Consider the following 27,932-nt stretch of genomic DNA (forward strand, 5'->3'; position numbering starts at 1 on the left):
GATAGACATATGGGACAGGCTTATATCATAAATATAGGAATTTCTATATCCTGAACCCCTCTTTATGACCGGCAACATCAAGAGACAGAATATTACTAGTTTCTGAATGGCCCCTTTCCATCTTATAAGTCACCCCACAGACGTAACCCATCTTCTGACCCCTGCTGCCATAGACTAGTTTTACCTGTTTTTTGGTCCCTATTTAAGTGATATAGTAGTAAGCTGTATTTGTTTCCGACTTCTTTTGCACAACATTGTAAGATTTATCCACACTATTTTGTAGAATCATACGTCATTCATTCTCATTGCTGCTGTGTATTCCATTCCATTCCAAAATACCAGAATCTATCTATTCTACTACTGCCTGACACTTGGGTGGTTTCCAGTAGTCTATTATGAATAGTGCTATGAATATTCCAATACATTTTTTATGAAATATACACTTGTGTTGGATACATATCTCAGAGGAGAGTTGATAAACCATAGCATATGTGCATGTTCCATTCCAGCAGAAGATGCCAAACTATTTTCCAGAGAATTTGCAATGGTTTACACGCCCACCAACAGAGCGGAGGGTCTCACCATAAAAACTGAAATTTATCAGTTTGCTTGCATCTGTCGAGATGATCATGTGACCGTCTGATTTTTTTCCCCATTTATCTTGAATGTGGTGAATGACACTTGGATTTTTTCTTTCATTACTGGGACAAATCCAGCTGCGTCGAGATGGGCAAATTGCTTTGTACAGTGCTTGACCGAGCGTGCTGCTGTTTGTTTACAGTTTTTATCTCTGTCTTCACTGGTGGAGTTTGGGTTCTTTTTTTTTTTTTTTTTAGATTTTATTTATTTATTTTTCAGAGACAGAGGAAGAGAGAGTGAGTGAGCATAGGCAGACAGAGCAATAGGCAGAAGCAGAGGGAGAGGCAGGCTCCCTGCCGAGCAAGGAGCCCGAGGTGGGGCTCAATCCCGAGATGCTGGGATCATGACCTGAGCCAAAGGCAGACACTTAACCAACTGGGCCATCCAGGAGTCCCAAGTTCTATTTTCTTTCGGGAATAATCCTAGCCTCCTAAAGGGCTATGAATGCTAAGATAAACGCTTGAAGGCCTCCATCTCCAACAATCTTTGATTCCCACATTCTTCAGAACTGGTCAGAAAATTGCAGATTCGACTTTCCACCTGTTAACACGACAGATGCTTCAGCCAGGCATTCCCCAGCTAGAAGAATGAAGTTCTGCTCTGCCATTAGTTCTTTCAGGAATCCTTGGTGATGTATGCTTGTATGCTAAAGCCCCTGATTTAGTTGAGCTCTTACTCAATTGAAAGGGATAAATGGAAAGCAAGGAAGAAAGCCTCTGCATGTATGAACCTGATGCCCACCTAACTTTGCTAGCACTGGATGTCTCGAAAATGCCTCTAGTTTGCAGTGGGGAGATTCTCTGGGGAGATTCTCTCCTGTTGTCCTGATCCTGCCCTCTCTGGGGTGATGCACAATGGATAGGTCCTGGACCACAAGGCCCAAGCTCTCCCACCCACCCCTTACTCACTAACCACAGTGCTCCCACACAGGAAATTAGTGAAAATAAGAATTTATGCTTCCTGAACCAAGGCAGTACAGACATTTTTCAGTGTATCATCTTCGAGAGAATTTCTTCCACAAAAGCTTCCAGAACAGCAGCCCTGAGAGTTTGACAAAAAATAGGATATTTTCATGGTCTTGAAGGGGTGCCTGGGTGGCTCAGTGGGTTAAGCTGTTGCCTTCGGCTCAGGTAATGATCTCAGGGTCCTGGGATCGAGTCCCGCATCGGGCTCTCTGCTCAGCGGGGAGCCTGCTTCCTCCTCTCTCTCTCTGCCTACTTGTAATCTCTCTCTGTCAAATAAATAAATAAAATCTTTAAAAAAAAAAGAATCTCCACACAAATGGCTATTAATAAGAAAGAAAAAAGAAAGTCTTTACTACTAGTAAACATCTTAATCAAGTGAACAAGGTTAATACCACCAGCACTGGGACTACCTGACTTCATTTCTATGGTATTTCTGCCAAAAATGCTCAATCTAGACCTAATCATAAGGAAATAGCAGACAAACCCAAACTGAGCAACCTTCTGAAAAATAACTCGCCTGTGTTCTTTTAAAAATGTTAGTGTCGGTTTTCCCAGCACCATTTATTGAAGAGACTGTCTTTTTTCCACTGTATATTTTTTCTTGTTTTGTCGAAGATTATTTGACCATAGAGTTGAGGGTCCATATCTGGGCTCTCTACTCTGTTCCACTGGTCTATGTGTCTGTTTTTATGCCAGTACCATGCTGTCTTGGTGATCACAGCTTTGTAGTAAAGCTTGAAATCAGGTAACATGATGCCCCCAGTTTTATTTTTGTTTTTCAACATTTCCTTAGCAAATCAGGTTCTCTTCTGATTCCATACAAATTTGAGGATTATTTGCTCCAGCTCTTTGAAGAATACCGGTGGAATTTTGATCGGAATAGCATTAAAAGTATAGATTGCTCTAGGCAGTATAGACATTTTAACAATGTTTATTCTTCCAATTCAAGAGCATGGAATGGTCTTCCATCTTTTTGTGTCTTCTTCAATTTCTTTCATGAGTGTTCTGTAGTTCCTTGAGTACAGATCCTTTACCTCTTTGGTTAGGTTTATTCCCAGGTATCTTATGATGCTTGGTGCTATAGTAAATGGAATCGATTCTCTGGGCAGCTATATGTAGAAGAATGAAACTCGACCATTCTCTTACACCGTACACAAAGATAAACTCAAAATGGATAAAAGACATCAATGTGAGAGGTCTGATTCCATCAGAATCCTAGAGGAGAACATAGGCAGTAATCTCTTCGATATCAGCCACAGCAACTTCTTTCAAGATATGTCTCCAAAGGCAAAGGAAACAAAAGTGAAGATGAACTTTTGGGACTTCATCAAAATCAAAAGCTTCTGCACAGCAAAGGAAAGTCAAGAAAACAAAGAGGCAACCCACGGAATGGGAGAAGATATTTGCAAATGACAGTACAGAAAAAAAGTTGATATCCAGGATCTATAATGAACTCCTCAAACTCAACACACACAAAACAGGCAATCATATCAAAAAATGGGCAGAAGATATGGACAGACACTTCTCCAATGAAGACATACAAATGGCTATCAGACACATGAAAAAATGTTCATCATCACTAGCCCTCAGGGAGATTCAAATTAAAACTACATTGAGATATCACCTTACACCAGTTAGAATGGCCAAAATTAGCAAGACGGGAAACAACATGTGTTTGAGAGGATGTGGAGAAAGGGGAACCCTCTTCCACTGTTGGTGGGAATGCAAGTTGGTGCAGCCTCTTTAGAGAACAATGTGGAGATTTTTCAAGAAATTAAAAATAGAGCTTCCCTATGAACCTGCCATTGCACTCCTAGGTATTTACCCCAAAGATACAGATGTAGTGGAAAGAAGGGCCATCTGTACCCCAATGTTCATAGCAGCAATGGCCACGGTCGCCAAACTGTGGAAAGAACCAAGATGCCCTTCAACGGATGAATGGATAAGGAAGATGTGGTCCATATACACTATGGAGTATTATGCCTCCATCAGAAAGGATGAATACCCAACTTTTGTAGCAACATGGACGGGACTGGAAGAGATTCTGCTGAGTGAAATAAGTCAAGCAGAGAAAGTCAATTATCATATGGTTTCACTTATTTGTGGAGCATAACAAAAAGCATGGAAGACATGGGGAGTTAGAGAGAAGGGGGTTGGGGTAAATTGGAAGGGGAGGTGAATCATGAGAGACTATGGACTCTGAAAAACAATCTGAGGGGTTTGAAGTGGCGGGGGGGTGGGAGGTCAGGGTACCAGGTGGTGGGTATTATAGAGGGCACGGATTGCATGGAGCACTGGGTGTGGTGAAAAAATAATGATACTGTTATGCTGAAAATTAATAAATGAAAAAAAAATGTTAGGGGCGCCTGGGTGGCTCAGTGGTTTGGGCTGCTGCCTTCGGCTCGGGTCATGATCTCAGGGTCCTGGGATCGAGCCCCGCATCAGGCTCCCTGCTCCGCAGGAAGCCTGCTTCCCTCTCTCTCTCTCTCTCTCTCTCTCTCTGCCTGCCTCTCTGCCTACTTGTGATCTCTGTCTGTCAAATAAATGAATAAAATCTTAAAAAAAAAAATGTTAGTGTCGGGGCACCAGCTCAGGTCATGGTCTCAGGGTCCTGGGATCAAGCCCTGCATCAGGCTCTCTGTTCATCAGGGAGACTGCTTCCCCCTCTCTCTCTTCCTGCCTCTCTCCCTACTTGTGATCTCTGTGTGTGTGTGTCAAATAAATAACTAAAATCTTTAAAAAATATATTAGTGTCTTGGAACACCTTGGTGGCTCAGTTGGTTAAGATTCTTTCTTCAGCTCAGGTCATGATGTCAAGGTCTGGGGATCAAGTCCCACATCAGGCTCTCTGCTCAGCTGGGCATCTGCCTCTTCCTTTAACTCTCCCCCTGTTCTCTCTCTCTTTGCCTCTCTTTCTTGAATAAACAAATAAAATATTTTTTAAAATGTCAATGTCTTAAAAAACAATGAGAAGCAGAGGCAGAGTTTCAGATCAAAGACAAGTTGAAGTACTAGACAGTTAAATGCAAGGCATGGCTGTGGATTAGATCCTGAACCAGGAAAAAGGTACTATAGAGGACATTACTGTGATAATTGGTGAAATTGTAAAATAAAGTTCTTAGAAAGCATTACCATGAAATGCTAAATTTCTTGATCTTAATAGCATCATGGTGACATAAGAGAATGTCCTTTTCAGGAAATTCGCACTGAAAAGTTTAGGGATGAAAGAACATGATGCCTACAGATTTTCTCCAATGATTCAGAAAATCTTTTATTTCACATGCAAAGAGAGAAAATGATAAAGGACATATGTAAAAATGTTAACACTTGGTTAATCTGGGAGAATACACCAGAGCTCTTTGTAAATTCTCACAATCTTTCTTTTCTGCATGTGATTTCAAAATAAAAACTTTAAAAAGACTTCCATGTCTAGTAAAGAGGAAACCACAGAAGTAAAATGATAAGAGTTTCTTGGTGATTAGGAATAGAACATGTAGTTATTAACATATATTTGGTGCTAGATCTCTGCAGAATAAAGTGCTTCTTTTTTTTAACAGCCCCCTTAAGACAGGGATCACCACCCATCTTGTACAGATGAGAATGATGAGGTGTGGGGGTTTTGAAATAAAACACCCAGTGTCACCCAGCAAGTAAACAGCAGGGCTGGGATTTCACTCAGGTCTGGATGACTCCAAAACCTTCAGGTGCCAAAAATTCCCTGAATTTTGACCATGATAAAGACTGACCAGAAGAGAAGGTGGCATTTTTGTCCTCTTCATTGTGAGCTGTTGGGTCTTGATGCATCCTGGGCTCTCTAAGACCTACCTCATGGTAGGCACTGCCTTGGATGTATTGGGTGGAGACCTGAAAAGAGCAAGATATGAATCTGGTAAGAAAGACAGCCCAAAGAACATGACAGTGAACATGAACAAGATCTATAGTGAGAACAAGGATTCTGGTAGCCCAGATGAGAAAGACTTAAGGGATGATAAATTGTGAGGAAGTGACAAGGAAATGTATGAGAGAATTAATGGAAACCAAGGACTATTTTAGCATGGTTTGTTTATGCAAACTCATCTTGATGTTCAACTTCCTATCTTTGATAAGAGTCATTCTCTAGTACAAGGTGGGCACCTTCATCAAAGGGAAATTTATCCCCCTGCCTTTAGACAAATGGGGAAGGGCAGAGAATTCTTCCTGCTTTGATTAATTCTCAGTTGCCTTTAGTTCAAAATGATCCTTATGCCAAAGTGACATATTTTGGGGTGGCACCTCCTTGAAGCCCAAACCTCCTTCCCTTTGTTAAAATGTCATATAAACTCTGAAGTATAACCACTTTTTTTGAGTTTCACTCCTTTTCTCTGAGTTCACATACATGTAAATATTAATAAAAATTATGTACCTTTTCTTTTGTTAATCTGTCTTTTGTTAGTTTAATTCACAGACCTCCCTGGGTTCAGAACTCAAGAGGGTAGAGGAAAGATTTTTCTCCCCAATATCTGCTTCATAAACCAGATCTGTTTTACCAACCTGGACTTCCCTTGTATATCACTTTTTGTAAGATAGGTGGTTTTTGTTCTGTAAGTCTTTGGGAGAGAATTCTAAGTGTGGGTTAGTAAACTCATCTACAATGTAATCATCAAATCATTTACAAAATGTAAACTTCTCTGTTTTAAGTTTGCTATTGATAATCATTGTCTATTTCTTTAAAAACTTACTGAGAAAAGGTGAAAGATTTAAACAATCTGAAGAGAAATTATAGTAGCTAAACCAGAATGGCTAAAATTAACAACTCAGGAAACAACAGATGTTGTCGAGGATGCAGAGAAAGGGGAACCTTCTTACACTATTGGTGGGAAAGCAAACTGGTGCAGCCAATCTGGAAATCAACTGGAAGTTCCTTAAAAAGTTAAAAATAGAGCTAACTTGTGACCCAGCAATTGCACTATTAGGTATTTATCCAAAGGATACAAACATAGTGATTTGAAGGGACACATGCATCCCAATGTTTGTAACAGCAATGTCCACAATAACCAGAATATGGAAAGAGTCCAGATGTCCATCAACAGATGAATGAATATAGAAGATGTGGTATATATGTACAATGGAATATTAGTCAGCCATCAAAAAGAATGAACTCTTGCCATTTGCAACAATGTGGATGGGACTAGAGGATTTTTCTTTTTAAAGATTTTACTTATTTATTTGAGAGAGAGAGAGAGAATGAGCAGGGGGAGGGGCAAAGGAAGAGGGAGAAGCTGATTCCCTGTTGGGCAAGGAGCCTGATGTGGGACTCCATCCCAGAACCCTGGGATCATGACCTGAGCCAAAGGCAGACACTTAACTGTCCAAGCCATGAAGGCTCCCAGAACTAGAGGTTATTATGCTAAGTGAAATAAGTCATTCAGAGAAAGACAAATACCATGTGATTTCATTCATATGTGGAATTTAAGAAACAAAACAGATGAACATAAAGGAAGGGAAGCAAATATAAAATAAGATGGAAATTGAGAGGGAGGCAAACCATAAGAGATACTGAACTCTATGAAACAAAACTGAGGGTTGCTGGAGGGGGAGAGATAATTGGGTGATGGGAATTAAGGAGGTCACTTGATGTAATGAGCACTGGGTGTTATATGCAACTGATGAAATCGCTGAATTCTACCTCTGAAGCTAATACAAAAATAAATTTTAAAAAGGATTTTTTTTAAAGTATGAGAAAACAATATACCAGTGTCAAAGAAAACTTTAAAAATAAAGAGAAGTAATCTAATACATGACCATTTTTACTTCTGCCTGTTTCATTCAGGAATGTGATCACACATATCCAGGTCTTGGCACACACAGTCATCGTTATACATGCCACTTTCATTTGCTCTTCTTCATAAAGAGTATTCTGGGTTTCCACATAGTTTTCATAATGATTTTTCCCTTTCATTATTCATCATTCTTCAGAGAGTCATTGCTAAATTCCTGAAAGGGAAACTCCTATAATTTTGCTTTTTTACTCATCAAATGACCAGAGTGATGCTGGGCATAGGCTAGGTCCTCAGCAAGTGTAGCTTTGAGAGAAAAATAAAGGATGTTGGTAAAAGCTAAATTCCAGGAATAAAGGACCAGCAAAAGGCTGAGAGATCTAATCAGTTCTTCTTGCATACTACATGGTATATACATTTCCCGAACATGCAACTAAAAAAACAAATATTGTCCTATTAGCTCGTACTATTAACTGCACATTTCTCCATGTTCAACTCTTTGAAGAAATATTGTGGTTGTACCTTTGATTGTATGCAGGCAGTGTTCCTGACTACTCTTATACAGGAAATAAATATTTTGTAGTAAGAAAAATCTCTTTATTGAGGCTTTTTATTGCAATCTATGTGAAGAATTAAATTGTATGTATATATACATATTAATTACTATAATTGATACATATTTATATATAACCTACAAGCATATTAAATTATATATGCCATATATTAAATATATGATTAAATTATGCATTAATATATAAATGGGAAAGTATTTTTCTGATAAACTGGCTTTATTATTAATAACACATGATTTTATTAAACTCATGCTTCTGTCTACCACTTTTTGTTAAGCCAATGCTTTGTACCCTGAAAATTATTGGTGGACTTAGAGTTGTAAAATGTAGAAAACCCTAAAAGATTCCCCCTAGTTTTACCCACAACTCTTTGTAATGTGAACATATGAGAATTTTAAAAATACGGTACAATGCAGAAAAAAACTGAGGCTATGCTTTGGAAGACCTGAGTGCAAGCTCTGGCTCTTCCACTGACTTGCTGTGTGTTTTGGGGTCAATTACTTCACCTCTCTGGACTTAAATATTCCCATTTATAAAAATAGAGTTCAGTTCATTGGCCTGAGGTCATTTTCTGCCTAATGCTTTATGAAAAGTGAATGTGATAGCAATAATTTACACACTTACACTTAAAGTTCATTTAAACAGTTCATTTAAACAGTCTTCTCTTTCCCTTTATTTTGGGAAAAATGAGGTAGAATGTGACATTTATTGCTTGCCAGATGGAGAATGACCTCCCCTTGCAACATAGCTGCCTCAGAGGAGGTCTTTATCAGATCTTAAGCAAGAGAAGGCTAGCCAGACAGGGGAGGTACAGCTGCTTCTGTCAGCAAAGGAGACACAGGGAGAACTAGCCATTATCCATGGTTCTCAGAAGTTTGGGCACATAACTCACAATGTGGTATTCCCGTAGGGTATTTACTCCCATCTCTCATGTTTTTAAAGGAACTTTGACTTTGCAATCATGCACACCCAGGAACTGCATGATCATGTGAGTCTTTCTAATACAGAGGCTCAAGTCAGGTCTCTTCAGCAGATAGACTTCCCTAGGTGCAGACATCAAAGAAGATAGCTGTGGTGTGGCCACCTATCAGTTTGTTCTGGTGGATCCATGACAAAATCACTTGGTCAGAGATATTGGCCCAGGGTGTCATTTCCCCATCTGTGACTGACATGCCCGCCCCACATCTGTCATAGTGACTACTGTAGTTAGCTGCCCTGCCAGACACCCCAGCCCCTCTTTCTGTCCCCAAAGAGCGCGGTGCAGTGAGCCCATTTCAACTGCACTCAATCCCTAGCACAGCACTTTTTAAAGATTTTGAAGCTTCCTTCATCAATTTATTTTTCATTCTGAGGTGAACTCCACATGGTGGAGTTGGATTTATGTGGGATGTCACTGATAGATCTGATCCAGCATTTCTGTGCTCTGATGAACTTAAATTCTTTCTTCTATCTCTGCCAAGAGTTTTTTTTTTTTTCTCTTTTGGCCATTCAGTGTTACTTAGGGAAGTCCAAAAATGAATCCAGGTTTGGATTAGCCAATTCAGCAAAGTGTTAGCCATTGTTTGGCCACAAAGCTGATCTCCGATGAAAGTAGACATATCAACGACTCCATCAAAATCCCAAATTTCATTCTTCCTCCTTGGCTCAGCAGCCATTTCCACACAATCTCAAGACTTTTTTTTTATAATTTAAAAAAATTTCTGTAGGTCCTTCAGAGTGCCACACTATTCTCTATATTCTGAGTTATTTTACTCCCATGGTTAAAATTACTTTAGACTCTGGAAAAATATGGCCTGAAGGGAGGTTTTCACTAGGTTGCATGGGGCCTGGGTATTCATCCATGTCCTTCAAGTCCTCAGAATCTGCAGGTAATATCATTCCTATTGTCAGGACCCTGATTTTTAAAAATCACAGTGTTACTAGGTGTTTACTTAAAGGATACAAAAGTACTGATCTAAGGGATTCATGCACTCAGTTGTTTATAGCAGCATTATAAATAATAGCTAAACTATGGAGAGAGCCCAAATGTCCTTCAAGTGATGAACAAATAAAGATGTGTTATACACACACACACACACACACACAGAGAGAGAGAGAGAGAGAGAGAGAGAGAGAGGAATATTAGTCAGCCATCAAAAAGAATGAAATATTGCCATTGTCAATGATGGGGATGGAGCTAGAGTGTAATATGTTAAGTAAAATAAGTCAGTTAGAGAAAGAGAAATATCATATGATTTCACTCATGTAGGATTTAGGCAATAAAACAGATGAACATATGGAAGGAGGGGTAAAAAGAAAGAGTGAGATGGAGGCAAACCATAAGAGACTCTTAATAATAGAGAACAAACTGAAGATTGATGTTTGATGTGGGTGGGAGATGAACTAAATGGTTGGTGGGGATTAAGGAGGGCACTTGTGATGAGCACTGGGTATATGAATCACAAAATTCTACTCTTGAAACCAGTATTACACTATATGTTAACTAGCTAGAATTTAAATAAAAATTTGAAAGAAAAGGATAAAAATAAAAGCACAGTGCCCTGTATTTCACAAAGAGACCCAGAGAAATGATGCACACAATTGTTATTATGATTCAGAAACCCACAGAATCTGTTTCTGAGTGAGGTCCTCTATACCTCTACCAATGGTTTGCAACCAGGTGGTGCTACTCCTTGAAGGGGCATTTGGAAATGTTGATGGTAGTCCTGTTGTAAGAACAGCTGAGGGTTGTGTGGTGTCTCTGGGGTGTCTTGATTGGATGGGGTCTCCCCAAGTGTGGGGCACCCTGATTGGATGGCGGCCAGTGGCAGGGATGGTAAAAGAATTCATCTGAGGCAGAACAAAGGAGATAGAAGTTTATGGAATACACCACAAGGGAGTGGAGGACAGGACGACAGAGGAGAGATTGTCTGCAACAAGACAGTGGGTGGGGCTCTTTTTAAAGGGGGAAAGATGAGGAGCTGTGACAACATATAGAATTCTCCCATTTTTGGTCACTGTGCCTAGTTGTAAGTAGCCCATTGGTCAGTTAGGGTCTATGGGTATTTTGAGGTGGGTTGCCTGATGGGTCTTTTCTACATTCAGCCAGTTTGCCTGAAAGAAGGCTCCACAGGTTGTGATTGGTATTTAGGGCCCCAAGGCAAAAAATGTTAAACATCCTGTGAAATCAGGACTCTGAAATCAGGAGATGAATTAAGGCACTCGTGGGCATCTCTCAGGAACCAAACAACAATCTCTTTTTTGGACACCACCATGAGAATTGCAGAACCCCTTTCTAGCCATGGTCATTCTCCTTAAGATGCAAAATCTCAGGTGGCCAAGTCTGATTGGTTTTCCTAGGCTCAGCCTTGGACAAAGATTAGACCTGAGGCACCACAATGAACAGTCTTTTGGTTCCCCCAAAGGAAAAGGAGGTTTTTCACATTAAGAGAAGTAAAATGGACAGTGAGTGGGTAGACACAGAGTCAACAATGTTAGCAAACAAAACAGATGCCCACTGTGGTTAGAGTCAGCCAGACAGTCTTGATCAGATCACTTCTAGGTCAGAAGATTGATCAGAATTCTTTCAATTATAAGAGACATAAGCTCAGCTGAAGCCAGTTAATTGTACTAGCCTGAAACTGTGAGATCCACCACCATCTTAGTCTATTTCCATCCACCATACTGGGCACATAACAGGCCCTTTCTATCTGGAAGCTGGTGACATTTACGTCTGGGAGATTTTCTTTAATTATGTCTTTGCTAATTCCTTCCCCTTTGTTATCTCTGTGTTCTTTGTGGAACTTCTAGAACCTGGATGCTGGACCCTAACATTGGTTCTTCGATTGTCTTTTCTCTGTTTTCCCATATGTTGTCTTTCTGCTGTCCTTCACAGGAGACATCCTTAACTTTACTTTCTTTTTTTTTTTTTTTAAAGATTTTATTTATTTATTTGACAGAGAGAGATTACAAGTAGGCAGAGAGAGAGAGGAGGAAGCAGGCTCCCTGCTGAGCAGAGAGCCCGATGTGGGACTCGATCCCAGGACCCTGAGATCATGACCTGAGCCGAAGGCAGTGGCTTAACCCACTGAGCCACCCAAGCGCCCTTAACTTTACTTTCTAAACCTTCAGTTGATCTTTAAAATCTGATAGCATGTTTCTAATGTCCAGAACCACTTTTGCACTATAAATGTTCCTTTTGGTAGCATTTAATTCTCATTTTCTGGGTGTTGTGACTTGTTATTTTCTCCGCGGCATTTATAGTTTTTAAGTTCTCTTATATCTGCGTAGCCTCTGTTTCCTCAAAACCTTTGTTTCCTGTCAGTGTGTTTGGTCGCTGTCTTTCATATTGGAGCCTTTCCTCTCATGTGTAGTGGTTCTTAGCAGTCTGTCTGTTGGCAGGTCTGAGTACGTGAACAGTTTGTCAGCTGAGAACTTCACCAAGTATTGCCTGTTTGGACTGTTGGGTCGGGGAGCCACGATGCCGATGGCCTTGCGTGTTTCCTCATGGACCCATCAGAGCCTAGTGAGAAGACTTCCTCTCTCCACCTGTTGACAGATGGAGGCCAGAGGGCCTTACCTGGGTGTGCATAAGGTCACTTAATCCTCTCTCCTTAGAAGGCCAATCTACTGTAGGGCTGAAGGAGGGGCAGCCACCTGGTACATGGAATAAAGAAGGGGGCCTAGGGATGAGGCCTCCTTATTAAATAGCTTTCTACAAATTCCCTCCATTTCAACTATCTTCTCATCCACTTGAAGACATCATTCTAGAGACACAAAGACAGAGCAGACTGGACCCATCTGTTCTAAACACCCTCAGTATGACACTATAACCATTAGCATCAAAAATTTGTATAATTTGCTTTATGCCTGTCACCCACTGTATCTGACCCTACAGGACAGAAGCCTTGCCAACGTCATCCCCCACTGTATCCTCACAACCCAGCCTAGAAACCCTCATGTGGTTAGCACTTAATAAATATTTAGAGGATTAATGAAAAGAATGAATGTATGAACAGAGTCACTACTTCTAGAACTAAAACAACTTGAAAATTTTAAATGCCAGTTCTTTATAGTTTTCTCATCATTTCAAATCTCTAAGGATACAGTCTTAAGGTATCCCCATTATTCCATATAATGTAAATATTTAAAACATTCATTAATAGGAAGTACTTGGGGATATCTACAGTGGAGGCCGAGGGCAGGCCACCCCAAAAAGCATACTGATTATTTTGAATGAATGCTACTGATGAAACAGTCATTGCAAGAAGAAAAGCATGATCTCCCTTTGTCTTCAGAAAGCAGAAATAAATCTCCCATGTGAAAGGTACTCTCTCTGTACCAGGAGGTGGAGACATCCTTTTCACCAGGGATAGGGCATCTAAAGTTAAAAAGACTATATTAACAAAACTTGTTACTTTCACTAATTTACTACCCAAATCCTGTTTAAAATTCTTTGCTAGGGGCACCTGGATGACTCAGAGGGTTGGGCCTCTGCCTTCTCAGGGTCCTGGGATCAAGCCCCACATCAGGCTCTCTGCTTGGCAGGGAGCCTGCTTCTCCCTCTCTCTGCCTGCCTCTCTGCCTACTTGTGATCTCTGTCAAATAAATAAATAAAATCTTAAAAAAAAAAATAAAATTTTTGCTAACTGAATCTCCCAAACATATATTTTCTTTGTCTTGTCAATTTCTCACAGACTTACATCTTTGTCTAAAATGTATAAAAACTGCATTGGGTGGGTGGGGGGAGGGTCCCAATTTCATTATTAGGTCTGTATATGCATATAATTAAGCATTGTTTTCTTTCTCCTGTTAATCTGTCTTATGTTAATTTCATTTTTAGACCAGCTATAAGAATTTTGAAAGGTAAAGAAAAAATTTTCATTCCTAACAGAGCCCATCCTCAAAGTCCCAGTAATGCTCTATTATAGCATATCCTACAAAACCATATGATGTGATTAGACAGGATAGGTCCCCTAACTTGTAAAAAGTCAGTCAAAAACTCACTATGTAAAGCATGTATACTCATATCACAGAAGTTGTTGGTGCCAGTTCCATGTCAAACCACAAAATACTGAGGCATGTGGAAATGGAAAGCCGTGTTCCTTAAAACTATAAAATGCCTAAATAGCCAAAGCAGAAACATGGGTATGTTTCTTAAAGAGATCCCTCTGAACTCTGCAATGTTCATTAGTGGTCATAGAAGTTGTGTTGAACCAGCTATGGGACAGAGCTTTGGAGCTTTTTTCTTTGGAGGGATTGGTGGTGATTTGATATAACGGTGCATTTCAGGAGTCATCTTTTTCTCATAAGCTATGTAACCCAGTACCTGAAGACTCAGCACTACTCTTTCCTGATCTTGCTTGTTTATTTACACCTTTAAACTATGGTGTTGTTTTGTAGTTTGCGTGGTATATTAAGGTCCTCCAGGAAAAAACAGAATTAACTAGATGTATGTATACATAGAAAGAGAGATTTATTTTAAGAAATTGGTTATTGTAGGGCGCCTGGGTGGCTCGGTGGGTTAAGCCACTGCCTTCGGCTCAGGTCATGATCTCAGGATCCTCGAATGGAGCTCCACATCGGGCTCTCTGCTCACGGGGAGCCTGCTTCTGCCTCTCTCTCTGCCTGCCTCTCTGCCTACTTGTGATATCTCTCTCTCTCTCTCTCTGCCAAATTAAAAAAGAAAGAAAGAAAGAAAGAAAGAAAGAAAGAAAGAAAGAAAGAAAGAAAGAAAGAAAGAAAGAAATTTGTTATCGTGATTGTGGAGGCTTGGCAGATCCAGAACCTGCAGGGTCCAACAGCAGGCTGGAGACCCAGGGATGCTGCAATTCAGGTTCAGATGGTTTGCCAGCAGAAGTCCCTCTCCTTCTGAGGAGGTCAGTCTTTTTCTATTAAAACCTTCAACTAATTGAATGAAGCCCACACACATTATGGATAGTAATCTACTCAAAGCCCATGGATTTAAATGTTAATGTCATCTAAAAAACACCTTCACAGAAGCATTTAAAATGTTTGACCAAATATATGGATGCTGTCACCTAGCCAAGTTGACACATAAATTAACTATTGCATATGGTGATTATTAAACTGTTAATAGGATTTTTCTAAGTTTTGGAGACTAGATGAAGAAGAAGGCAATTGATTTTAATTAAGATCCTCTCCCAAAGCTTTGGGAAGCGTGTCAATGATAAAAGTGGCAAATGCTATTAAAAATACATTTTGAAATGGGCACCTGGGTGGCTCAGTCATTAAGCATCTGCCTTCAGCTCAGGTCATGATCCTGGGGTCCTCAGATCGAATCCCAGTCCGGCTCCCTGCTCTGCGGGAAGCCTGCTTCTCCCTTTGCCACTGACCCTCCTTGTATTCCCTCTATTGCTGTTTCTTTCTTGGTCAAATAAATAAAATCTTTTTTAAAAAATGCATTTTGAAATATGTTTTCCCAGAGAGTTTTCCCTCCAGAACTCATTGAGTGTGTTTGTACAGCAGGAGGTGGACTTGAGAGGCTGTCGATTCTGGAGGCCATATTTGACTTCGGCTGTGTAGATGATTTCCAATGCCCTCCAGAATGCGGGGGCCTCCCTGTATGGCCAAAGGTGAGAAACAAAGGCTTCTCTTAAGCCACATCACTTCCTCCTGTCTTTAGAGCTAGGGTAGAGGAGATTGAATAAAAGCCAAAATATCCTAATTCTTGGAATTTGCAAATGCAACCTTATTTGGAAAAAGGAACTTCACAGATGTGATTAAGTCAAGGATCCTGAGATAGAAAGATTGTTGCAGATTACCCAGGTGACCCTCAGTGCAATCTCTGAATCCCTATAACGTAGAAGCAGAGAGAGATCTCGGGTAGCACACAGAGGAGAAGATGGTGGGAAGGTAGAGAAGAGATTGGAGTGATGTAACCACAAATTCAGGATTGCTGGGTGGCCACCAGGAGCTGCACTGGGGCAAACAATGACTCTCCTTTAGAGCCCTGGAGAACTCAGTTCTGCTGAATTTCAGTCATCTGGACTCCAACTATAAGAGAATACATTTCCAAGTTGGTGGTAATTTGTTCTACAGCAGGCTTAGAAAAACTGCTACAAGGGGTGAGAGCAGACAGGTGCCCAGTCCTACAAGGCCCACGCCAGCCCCATACAATGGCCTAGGAACCACAGCAAGGGCCTTGTCCTTCAGGTCTAGCTGTTCAAGGACGCTTCAACAATTTCTCCAATTCTTCAGTTAACCCCACATCTTCATCTTGCCTTGCACGCCATTCAATGATTTATGGAGAAGTTGCTGTGCACGGGGTCCTGTGCTAAGTATGGAGAAGCAAAAGGATCTCAAGGAACTCACAATAAAGACTCCTTAGGGTAGAGATCAGCCCCAGAAGCACCTCTGCTGACTGAGGTTGCCTCTGCCCAAGTCAAGTTGCTTGATAGAGAACTCGGACCGCTCTACCAATTCAGGAAAGGTGGCGGACAGAAACCACAGACCATTCTTCCTGACTCCCCTCGGCCTCCACTGTGTTACCTTGCACAAAGCACTCCTTCTGTGCCAGGTGTTGTGCTATCATTTGGCCCAACCTGGAACCTGGGCTTGGGGAAATGCTACTTTAGTCCCTCAGGACGGCTTGGCTGGGTTGCAAAAGGGTACATGGCTCCTTCCTACTGCTGCGGGTGGAACAGGTATCATAGTTTTTGCCATTGTGATATGAGTCAGCAGTACCTGTGGGCCCTGTGTCTCACCATCTGTGAACCATTGATCTTTGCTTATCATGTACAAAACTCAGCTAAAGTATCCGGGGTTTTCCCCAAATTGCGTCAGAGCATGAATGATGTTGGTGAGGGGAGTTACCCAGGTATGAATTCAGGCATTGGCAGGTATTTCTAAGAGATAAAATTTGTGAGGCAAAAAGGTTGGATTCATGGGCCATGAGGCAAAATTTAGAGGAATATGTAGCCATTTTAAATTGTATCCAAACTGAAATGTAGCAGTGACATGAGTATGGGTATCCTCCACACTGGGAGCTCTTACTTTCCTTCAAGTTTCTGAGAGGAACTTCCACATACCTCCAGGAGGGGAAGCAGTAGGGGGAAGAACAGATCTGGTCCTCTTCGCCTCTCCCTCACTGCTCCTCCCTGGAGTTGTGCCCCATCTCTCTGTTGTCTTCTTGGGATTGTCTGCACTCCACAGTAAAGGTGTTTGTGGTGGTGGACCTCTGCAGTAAGTTGATCAACTGGGTCTGATTTTGCCAGGCCCATTGGGTCCTTGCCTCTTCTATTGAAACAGAGTATGATCCTCACTGCAGGTGGCCCTCCTGGCATGGTCTCAACCAGCAGAAATAAACCATGGTGGCCCCTTCACAATTCTGTCCCTGAAATGAAATGCCTCTTGCTATCACTGTGTGGAAGAAAGCACAAAGGATCAAGTGATGTGGGGCAACCATTCTAGACAATATACAGATAAAAGGGGGTATTCTTTTTTTTTTTTTAGCCTAACATTGCACTCTTCCAATAACTAAATGTTTGTGCAGGTACCACAGTAGAATGCTGAGTGAAATAAGTCAAGCTGAGAAAGACAATTATCATATGGTTTCACTCTTACATGGAACATAAGGAATCGTGAAAGGACCACAGGGGAAGGGAGGGAAAACTGAATGAGGAGAAGTCAGAGAGGGAGACAAACCGTGAGAGACTCGGGACTCTGGGAAACAAAGGGGAGGGAGTGGGGAGATGGGATAGCTGGGTGATTGGTATTAAAGAGGCACGTGTTGGGGTGAGCACTGAGTGTTATACACAACTAATTAATTGTGGAACACTACATCAAAAACTACTGATGGACTATATGCTGGCTAACTGACCATAATTTAAAAAATGATTTAAGCAGTCTACTTTCTTTTTTTAAAGCTTCTAAGTGTGTTTTAAGTTGTTTCTACTATAAATTACATCATATTATAGCTTTGTAGATAGCTTCCTTTCCCTCCTGCATTTTGGATTATTACCTTAAGTTAGATTTCCAACAGGTGGGCCCAAGGTTCTCCCCCACACTTTATATTTATATTTATATTATATATAGACACTCCCAGGTTACTTTTAGCTGAGCTTCTGTGCTCCTTTGAACAGATACTGTACTGCAGAGTGGAGACAGCAAACAAAGACTTCCCTGGTTGCCTTGGTGGTTTTCCTGCCGCCTTCTGTTCTCAACATATTCTCTGACTTTCTTAACACATACTTGTGCAAATTTTCTCCCAGGTTACCACACTCATGGAATGGTGGTAACCCCTGTATGCTCCCACTCCACATTTGCAGTGAAAATATGGGGAGAGGAGTAAACTCAAGAATGAAGATTAGAGGACCACCTGGGATGTGCTCCACCTTCATGCTGATACCTCACTTTCTTCCTCAGAAGCTTCCAGAAGGAAACCACAATCCTCATTTTACATATAAAGAAGCTAAGAGTGGGAGACCATTGGGCTGTGAGGCTGATTGCATTCTAGAATTAAACAGCAGTGATACTGACAATTTCCATCACTCCCATACTTTCTTCCTCCCAGATTCCCCTCCTTCTAGGGGGCTCTCTTCTGACATGCCAAAGAATGCATCCATTCATAACAGGCTTCCTGCCCCCTAATCTGGCAAGACCACTTGCATCAGTTAGTTTTTATCCACAACAATGCTGCTTAACAAACAATGAAACAAGCCTCAGCTGTATTTAATGACAAGTGTTTATTGCTCATACATCCGTGGTGGGCAGCTAGGCAGCCCTGTTGATCTTGGATGGGCTCACCTGCACATTGAGCTCATGGAGTTGGCTGGCAGATCTAGGTTGGTCTTGGCTAGGATGAGTGAAGTAACTTTCTTCTCCTCCAGTTGACTATCTGGGGCATATTTTCATGGTATTAGAGAGTTACAAGAATGAGCATGTGCCTCAGGTCTCTACTTGCTCCATGAAACACTGGGACCATGAATGCAAGGAATCTATTGCATCTTTGTTTGCAGGGAGTTTCTGGAACTTTTATAACGACTTGTTTGCAGGTAGAGAGTTTCTGGAACTTTTATAACTCCCTCCCAACATCTGGGGATCTGTTCACTCCCTTGGGCCCTGGGTAATTCATTTAAGGTGAGCCTCCAAAATCTTTCTTTTTGGAAGAGTTAACCTTCAGAACTATTAAGGCTTGGTTTTGACCCAACACACACTAGAACGCAAGGGCTCTAATATTTGCCAATTTTAAGATAATGAAGTTAAAAGTTTGGACTGTGTAATCTCTTGGGCCTGCATTTGAAGTCTAGCCTCCGGTTAACTACTTGGGCGACCACTGTCACATCACCTCCCTTCTCTGAGCTTCAGTTTCTCAAACAAAAGTGATAATAACTCTCATGCATAATCTTCATGAGACTAATTGAGGATGAAGTATACAAAGGAACAGGCATAAAAAGACACCCGATAACTGGGAGCTATCAAATCAGTCTCTACCCTTATAGTTGTGCCAGCAACCCAACTGAAATTAGCTGATGCCTAAAAGGGTGAAGCTGGAGGGGGCGGCGGTGGACACTAATGAATCACACAACTGTCATTCCAAGAACACAAACAATTTCATCAGAATTATATATTTTCTCATTTCTTGGCCATAATTTTCCCTGCTTGGTTTCATCCTTCAAATAGTTTTCTGCCACCTGGGGGCACAAGATGTGAGATTCTCTAAATCAGTCATGACCATGGCTGAGAAAATGAAACATCTCCTTGACCAGACAAGAGTCAAGGAGGTTTCCTTTCTTTTAATGGTGTGCGTGCGTGTGTGCATATGTATGTGAGTGTGTGTGTGTGTGTGTGTGTGTGTGTGAGTGATTGGCAGCCCAATGGGTAATGCATGGAATGGGAGCTAGATGGATGTCCCTTTATCTAAAGATTCATCTAAAGAAAAGATGTTGACAGACATAAGCAACATGGCCATTATATTATTACTCTGCTCACCATAGGATGAAAAGGGGAACGTTTCATAATGATGGTATTTTCAATGTACAGCATGTAAGTAAAGAAATCACTTACAGAAATGATCACTGCTACCACTATAATTCAAATATATATGTATATACACACACATACCCACCACACTTGGGCATGCCATATGTCATGAAGGAGAGCCAGTGCAGGTAGAAATTATACAACTACAATATAATGATAAAATGGTCATCTTATTTCAATATAGTTTTCAGTTAAAAAATTTAATAGACTTTATTTCTTAGGGAAGTTCTAGATATGCAGACAGTTTAGGTAGAAAATACAGAACGTCCCTTATACACCCTGTATTTGTCTGTTTAAGCCACCATTAAAAAAAACAACAACACAAGCTGGGTGGCTTAGATGATAGAAATGTATTTGCTCACAGTTCTAGAAGGTAGACGTTCAAGCTCAAGGTGTTGACAAATTGGTTTCCTGGTAAGAGTCTTTTCCTGGCTTATAGATGGCCACCTTCATTAATTGAAGCCCATAGTTTATATTAGGGTTCATTCTGTATTGTACGTTCTCTGGTTTTTGACAAATGCAATAATGATGTGTGTCCCCCACTACATTTCATACAAAATAGTTTCACCAAAAAAAAAAAAAAAATAGTTTCACCACCCTAAAAATGTCCTGTATTCCACCTTCTCATTCCCCTCCCCCTGAACCCCTGGAAACCACTTACCTCTTTTTACTGTCTCTATAGTTTTGCCTGTTCCAGAATATTATATAGCTGGAATCAGATAAGATGTAGCCTCTTCAGATGGGCTGCTTTCACTTAGCAATACAGACATAAAGTGTCCTGGGGGGGCCGGCTTGATAGCTCTTCTTTTTTTTTTTTTTTTTTAAGATTTATTTATTTATTTATTTGACAGACAGAGATCACAAGTAGGCAGAGAATCAGGCAGGGAGAGAGGAAGGGAAGCAGGCTCCCTGCTGAGCAGAGAGCTCCATGCCCAGGACCCTGGGATCATGACCTGAGCCAAAGGCAGAGGCTTTAACGCACTGAGCCACCCAGGCACCCTTGATAGCTCTTTTTTCAAATCACTGAATAATATTCCATTGTGTACATTACCACAGCTCATTTATCCATTCCTCGACTGAAGGTTATATTGCCTGCTTCCAATTTGCGGCAATTATGAATAAAGCTGTTATAAATATTCATGCTAGGGTTTTGTGTGTATATGTTTTCAACTCATTTGAGTAAATACCCAGGAGCATGATTACTGGATTATATGGTAAATCTATTACAACTTTATAAAAAAAATTACCAATCTTTTGGCACCTAAGTGGCTCAGTGGGTTAAGCCTCTGCCTTAGGCTCGGGTCATGATCCCAGGGTCCTGGAATCGAGCCCCACATCAGGCTCTCTGCTCATCAGGAAGTTTGCTTCCTCCTCTCTCTCTGCCTGCTTCTCTGCCTACTTGTGATCTCTGTCTGTCAAATAACTAAAATCTTTAGGAAAAAAGAAGCCTTTAAAAAAAAATTACCAATCTGTCCAAAAGAAAGTTGCCAAACTGTCTTCCAAAGTAGCGGTACAATTTTGCATTCCCACCAGCAATAAATGAGAGTTCCTCCTGTTCTGCATCCTCTTTAGCATTTGGTGTTGTCCGTGTTTTGGACTTTAGCCATTCTAATAATCAGGCAGTGGTATTTCTCTGTTGTTTTAATTTAAGATTCCCTAATGACAATGATAAGGTGGCGAGCATATTTTCATATGCTCACTTGCCATCTGTGTGTGTTCTTGGGTGAGAACAATTTTTTAAAACTTTTTAAATAACAGTGGGATGGTAGATCCACCCCTATTCTGCCACTCACCACAAACAGATAAGATACCACCCTCGAGAGAGGAGCTCTTGCTCACTGGGCTGCAGACACAGAGGGCAGATTCTGTGAAGAATTAACAACACTGAAATCTCCAGAACAAAGGCTCTAATTAAGGTATGTATTCATTAGCATCCTTGGGGAAGAAGGATAGAAGTAAGCAGGAACACTTTTACGTCCTTGGGAAAAAAGCAAAGGGAAGGCAAATATTTCAGAAGCCTGGTAGAAGAGGTGAATACATACAGATATTTTTAAATCTTTGCTTGTCCTGAGTGCACAAACCTGCAGATATCTTAGTGGCCAGTCCTGGATCTGACTGAGGAAAGCAAGCCATGCCATTTTCTCTGCAGGACGCTAGGAGGGAGTGAAAGCTCCTACAAGAGTGCAAAGTTTGTTAAGAAAATACCTCTTATCATCAGGCATCTGAGAGGAGTCTGTCCTTAGGCTGGTTACAAGGCTTCTATCAGACAAACCGTTACACAGCTACAAGGTAGTTGAGAACTTGAAAGTCAGGTGGCTCAACTTCTAAAAGATTGGTTTGCTTTTGCTCTCCCCACAAAAGCAGCTAAATATGGAAGAGGAAAAAGGGTTCAGAGCAGAAGTAGTTTCAAGTCCTGGCTCTACAGCCTCCCTCTCTGTAACTTTAGTCAATGGACTTACAGTCTCTGGGATTCAGATTCAACCCTAATTCCAGAAACAGAAAGGAAGTAGGAGGACCTGCTTCCCAGGGATTCAAGAGAAATGAATGAAAGAATGCATCTAAAACACCTTGTCTGCTGTAATAAATGATGGACATCCTTAATACTTCACCTAGACTTTACTGATGAGAGAGCATGAAGGAAGAATGGGTTAGGAGTCAGCAGAAAGGATCTGGGGAACGAATGAGTTGAGGACCACCCCTTATTCTAGGATATTAGGAGAGCAGAACAGAAGGAAGGCAAACTGAAAATTATTTTTTTAAACAACTGTCAGACAAGTAGGAAGGAAGATGTAGGAGGAGAGACTATTATTTTGAGAGATTCTAGCCACAAAAAAAAAAAAAAAGACCCACGTCCATACTTCAGAAACTATGTTTTTAAACCCATTTTGGGTACAAACTTAAATAAAATTAATAACTTTAAAAATGGCTAACTTGCTAGGCATTTCCAATTATACAAAGAAAGATGGCCTAGTGGACTAGGGCGTCTGAACGTTCAGCAACCAAACACATTGGAAAAATAGTGCCCAAATTGGAAGTGTCTTGAATGTAAGTATCAATCTGAGAATTATCATGTTGTAATTGTTGTGTCTTCCTTCACATAGAGCATATGTTTCCTTTTTAATCGTGTCCTCATTGATGACCTTCAACAAAGTTTTATAATATTTCACATAACCGAACCGCAGTTTCTATCACGTTTGTCCTTAGAAATCTTAGCAGTTTTTGTTGCTAGGATGATTGGGATCCTTTATTTCTATTGCATTTTTAAAGTAATTATTTATGGTGCTTATAAAAGCAGTGAAAAGAATAATCTGAACTCTTTAGAAGAGCGTGGCTGTATTTTTAAAACAATAGTGTGGGGAGAAGAAAAGCAAGATACAAAAAGAGAGATGTGACAACCATTTGTGTGGGTCAAAAGTGAGCACAAAACAATATTATAAATTATTTAAGAGTACAGTTAAGTACGTAAAAGTACAGGGGGAAGCTGGAATGAACCATATCCAACTGGTTTCAGTAGTTGCTTCTGGGGCCTGGGGATCAGTTGGGTAGTTAAAGAGAACCTTGGCTTCATCTGTATTGCATTAGAAAGGCAGGAAGACAGTGGAAGAAAGAAAAAAGAACCAAAAGCAAATCTGACAATATGTTAGCAATTGCTAATTCTGGGTGGCAGAACTATAGTTATTTTAATTGTCTTCAAAAATTTTGGCTTTTCTTGTTCCACCCAGTCCCCCCGAATTGGTGAGCTGGGGCAGTTTCAATTTTTATGAGACTGACGCGCTGCCTACTACGCTAGGGAGACACCTCAGTTTTCAATTTTTAAAACATGTTAATAGACCTCACTGTTTAGAGAAGCTTTAGGTTTACCGGAAATTTGGATGGAAATTACAGACAGTTCCCATATATGTTCCTCCCCCTACCCTGGACTCCTTGATCTGTTTCCACTGCTGTAACAATATACCATATGCCTGGTGGCTCAAATGGCAGAAATGTACTTTCTCACAGTTCTGGAGGCTAGAAGTCTAAGGTCAAGGTGCTGACGTATTGGGTTCCTGATAAGTGCTCCTTCCTGGCTTGCAGACAGTCACTTTCTCAATTTGTACCCCTATGACTCTCTCTCTCTGGGCATGTATTAAGAGAGAGGTGGGTCTTTGGTATGTCTTCCTCTTCTCAAAAGAACACCAGTCCAATCAGATCAAAACCTCACCCTTACAACATCATTTATCCTCAATTATCTCCTCAAGCCCTATCTCCAAATATCATCACAGTAAGAATTAGAGCTTCAATCTATGGGCTTCAATCAATTCAGTCTTTAACATCCCGACCTAACATCCTGACATCTGGCTTCCCAAAATTCATGTCTTCAAAGTATAACGTATATGCATGCACTCCATTTCAACAGCTCCCAAAGTCTTAACCCATTCCAGCACCAATTCTAGATCCAAAATCTTACCTGGGTATTAGTGAGATCTGAGATATGATTCATCCTGAGGCTGAACTCCTCTCCAGCTGTAAGCCTGTGAAACCAGACAAATTATGCATTCGAAAATACAGCGGTGGGACAGGCATAGGACAGACATTCCTATTCCGCAGGGAACAAACGAGAAAGAACAGAAGGGTCGTGGGTCCCAGGCAAGCCTCAAAGCTAACAGGGCAAATTCAATTAGGTTGTCAAGGATAATCTTTTTTGCCCAGGTGCTCTGCCCTCTGGGCCCACTAGGTGGCAGCATCACCTTAGAGCCCCAGGCGGGAGCCCCGCCCGCACGGCCCGGAGCGGCTGAGCCTCCTGCGGGAAGGAGAGGGAACAGGCTTGCCCATTGCACCTATGCGGAGAGTGCCTTCTGTAATGTATTCTGTCATTCCTTCGTTTTCTTGAAGGATAAGACGTACTCGCAGGCAAATAGCTCTACTGTCCCATCTTGTAGAATCCTAGAAGTTCAAACGCGTTGGTTTATTTTGTCCTGTCTCTGCAGCTTCAGGCCAAACCGGCAGCCGTTTCTGTTGAAACGGCTCCGTGGGTGGGGCGCCTGGGTGGCTCAGTGGGTTAAAGCCTCCGCCTTCCGCCCGCTCGGGTCTGGCCCCATCTTGGGCGTACTCTCCAGAAACGCTTCCTCATTTCTGTGATTCGGACAGGTTTCCCAATCTTCGTGTTCTGATTCCTCTTTGTGTAACTCCTTCAACTTACCTCTCTCCTCTAGCACTTTACAGTTATTGGCGCAGAGAAGCCTCTTAACACTTGGCTTAGGAATACCCCAGCCAAATGTCCAATCTTCCGCAAAACGCTAGCAACAATTCAGCCAAGTTCTCTGCCGCTTAGAGCAGGAATCTAATTCCTCCACTTCTCATAACATGTTCCTCATTTCTGCCGGAGACCTCGCCTTTAACATCCGTATTTCCGCTCCCGTTCGGTCCACGGTGATACCTGTATTCTCCCAGACCACGGAAGCTCTCTTTCCAGCCCTCTCTTCGTCCCAAACCCTCAGCATAATCACTTTCACCGTCCAGATCGCCACCAACAGTGTCTTCAAGGCAACCTCGGGTTTTTCTAGCGGGTGGAAAGGATTCTCCACCCATTCCCATTTCCAAAGCCACTTAGGTATTTGCTGTAACGGCATCCACTCATCAGTATCAGGCTGCCATAAGGAAAAGCCAGAAAAAGGAAATTAATTTTGTCACGGTCCTGAAAGCTAGAGGTCCAAGATCAGGGTGCCAACAGGGCCGGTGGTGAGACCTCTCTTCCTGGCTTGCAGCCATCCATCTTCTTGCTGGGTCCTCCTTGGTCTTTTCCCTGTACATGCAGAGAGAGAAAGAGAGAGAGAGAGAGAGCGAGCTTGCAAGCTTGGGTGACTCTTCTTCTTAAAAGGACGCCAGGCCTAAGGATTGGAACCCCACCCTTATGATATATTTAACTATACTTACCTCTTTACTGGCTCATCTCCAAATATGGTGACATAGGTGGTGTCTTGGTCAGTTTGGGCTGCTATAACAGAATAACAGAGACTGGATGGTTTATAAACAACTGGAATTTAATTCTCACTATTCTAGAGTCTGGGAGGTCCAAAATCAGGGTACCAGCAGGCTCTGGTGAGAACCCTGTTCCAGGTTGCAGAGAGCCGACTTCTCCTTATAACCTCACATGGCTGTGAGCAGAGAGAAGAAGCAAGCTCTCTTGTGATTCTTATACGGACACTCATTGTATTTATGAGGGCTCTACCCTCCTGTGACCTCATTTAACCCAATTACTTCCCAAAGAACCCACTGCTTAATACCATCACAAGGTGGGGTAAATTCATTTAAAATGAATTTTGGGAGAACACAAGTGTTCAGCCTATTACAGGGATTTAGAGCTTCAGCATATGAATGGGGGAGGCAGTTAGAATTCAATCTATATTTTTAAATAAAAATATTTTTAAGGAATGAATCTCTCTTAGGTGTCTCTCTGACCTGGTCCTCCTGCTTTGATGGATTATACGCTGGAGCCCAATGTGACGACGGTAACCGACTACTACTATCCTGATACCATGTCAAGCCCCTGTGATGGGGAACTTATCCAAAGAGACAGCAAGTTGCTTCTTGCTGTCTTTTACTGTGTCTTGTTTGTATTTGGTCTTCTGGGAAACATCCTGGTCATCCTTGTCCTTGTAGCCTGCAAGAAGCTGAGGAGCATCACCGACGTATACCTCTTGAACCTGGTCCTTTCTGACTTGCTTTTTGTCTTCTCCTTCCCCTTCCAGACCCACTATCAGCTGGACCAGTGGGTGTTTGGAACTGTAATGTGCAAGGTGGTCTCTGGTTTTTATTACATTGGCTTCTTCAGCAGCATGTTTTTTATAACCCTCATGAGTGTGGACAGGTACCTGGCAATTGTCCATGCGGTCTATGCCATGAAAGTGAGGACAGCCAGGATGGGCACAGCCCTGAGTCTGGCTGTGTGGCTGATTGCTATCATGGCCACCAGCCCATTACTAGTGGTGTATCAAGTGGCCTCTGAAGATGGCATTCTACAGTGTTATTCATCTTACAATCAACAGACTCTGAAGTGGAAGATCTTCATCCACTTTGAAATGAATATCTTAGGTCTGTTGATCCCATTCACCATCCTTATGTTCTGCTACATTAGCATTCTGCACCAGCTGAAGAGCTGCCAAAATCACAACAAGACCAAGGCCATCAAATTGGTGCTCATTGTGGTGATCGCATCTTTACTCTTCTGGGTCCCATTCAATGTGGTCCTCTTCCTCACTTCTCTGCTCAACATGAACATCTTGGATGGATGTGTCCTGAGCCAGCGACTGATTTATGCCACTCATGTCACAGAAACCATTTCCTTCACTCACTGCTGTGTGAACCCTGTGATCTATGCTTTCATGGGTGAGAAATTCAAGAAACACCTCTCAGAAATATTCCAAAAGATTTCCAATTATGGCCTCCTCTTTGTAGGAAGACAAATACCTAGGGAGGGCTGGGAAAAACCTCCCTCCTCCTGTCAGCACCCCTCCCGCTCCTCCAGCACAGACTACATTTTGTGACGGGGGCGGGGGGGGTTCTTTTAGGAGACAAAAATGATTTACACTGGAGTCTGAGGCTACTTGAAGGAATACTCTTAGAAATGTTGTTACAGACACAAGGCATATTTCATGATGGTTAATGAATTCCTGTTATTGCAAATTAACTTTCTCAGCTCTCAAAGATTTTGTTACTATTTTCTGGAAATAGTCTATCTATCTCACTATTTAGTATAACGTTAGATTTGGGATTTGTTTCTTAGTTTTGTAGTACCTTTATCACATCTCAAATGCTTTTTCACATCTATTAAGGTGATCATATAGCTTTCTTTCCTCTATCATTCTGTTAATTTGGTGAACTACATTGTCTGATTTTCTTATTTTAAATCAACTTGTATTTTCCCTGGAAAAAATGACCCCTTGTTCATGATCATTTTAATAAATAATTGGATTCTTGGAAAATTCTTATCTGTGTTCATGAGAAATATTACCCTGTAATTTTCCTTTTAAAAGATGGTC

The 27,932-nt window shown here is 41.4% G+C and overlaps 1 protein-coding gene across 1 annotated transcript; it reads left to right on the forward strand.

Annotated features, from left to right (window-relative positions):
- Positions 1 to 21,720: 21,720 nt before the first annotated feature.
- On the forward strand, positions 21,721 to 27,867 carry CCR8 (C-C motif chemokine receptor 8). Its single transcript, XM_004759314.3, has 2 exons — positions 21,721 to 21,830; positions 26,340 to 27,867. The coding sequence occupies exon 2, from the start codon at positions 26,370 to 26,372 to the stop codon at positions 27,435 to 27,437; it is 1,068 nt and encodes a 355-aa protein (XP_004759371.1). The 5' UTR covers positions 21,721 to 21,830; positions 26,340 to 26,369; the 3' UTR covers positions 27,438 to 27,867.
- Positions 27,868 to 27,932: the final 65 nt, after the last annotated feature.

The sequence above is a fragment of the Mustela putorius genome, unplaced genomic scaffold, assembly GCF_011764305.1.
Source record: "Mustela putorius furo isolate JIRA1106 unplaced genomic scaffold, ASM1176430v1.1 tig00003834_pilon_pilon_pilon, whole genome shotgun sequence".
Classification (NCBI taxonomy): domain Eukaryota; kingdom Metazoa; phylum Chordata; class Mammalia; order Carnivora; family Mustelidae; genus Mustela; species Mustela putorius.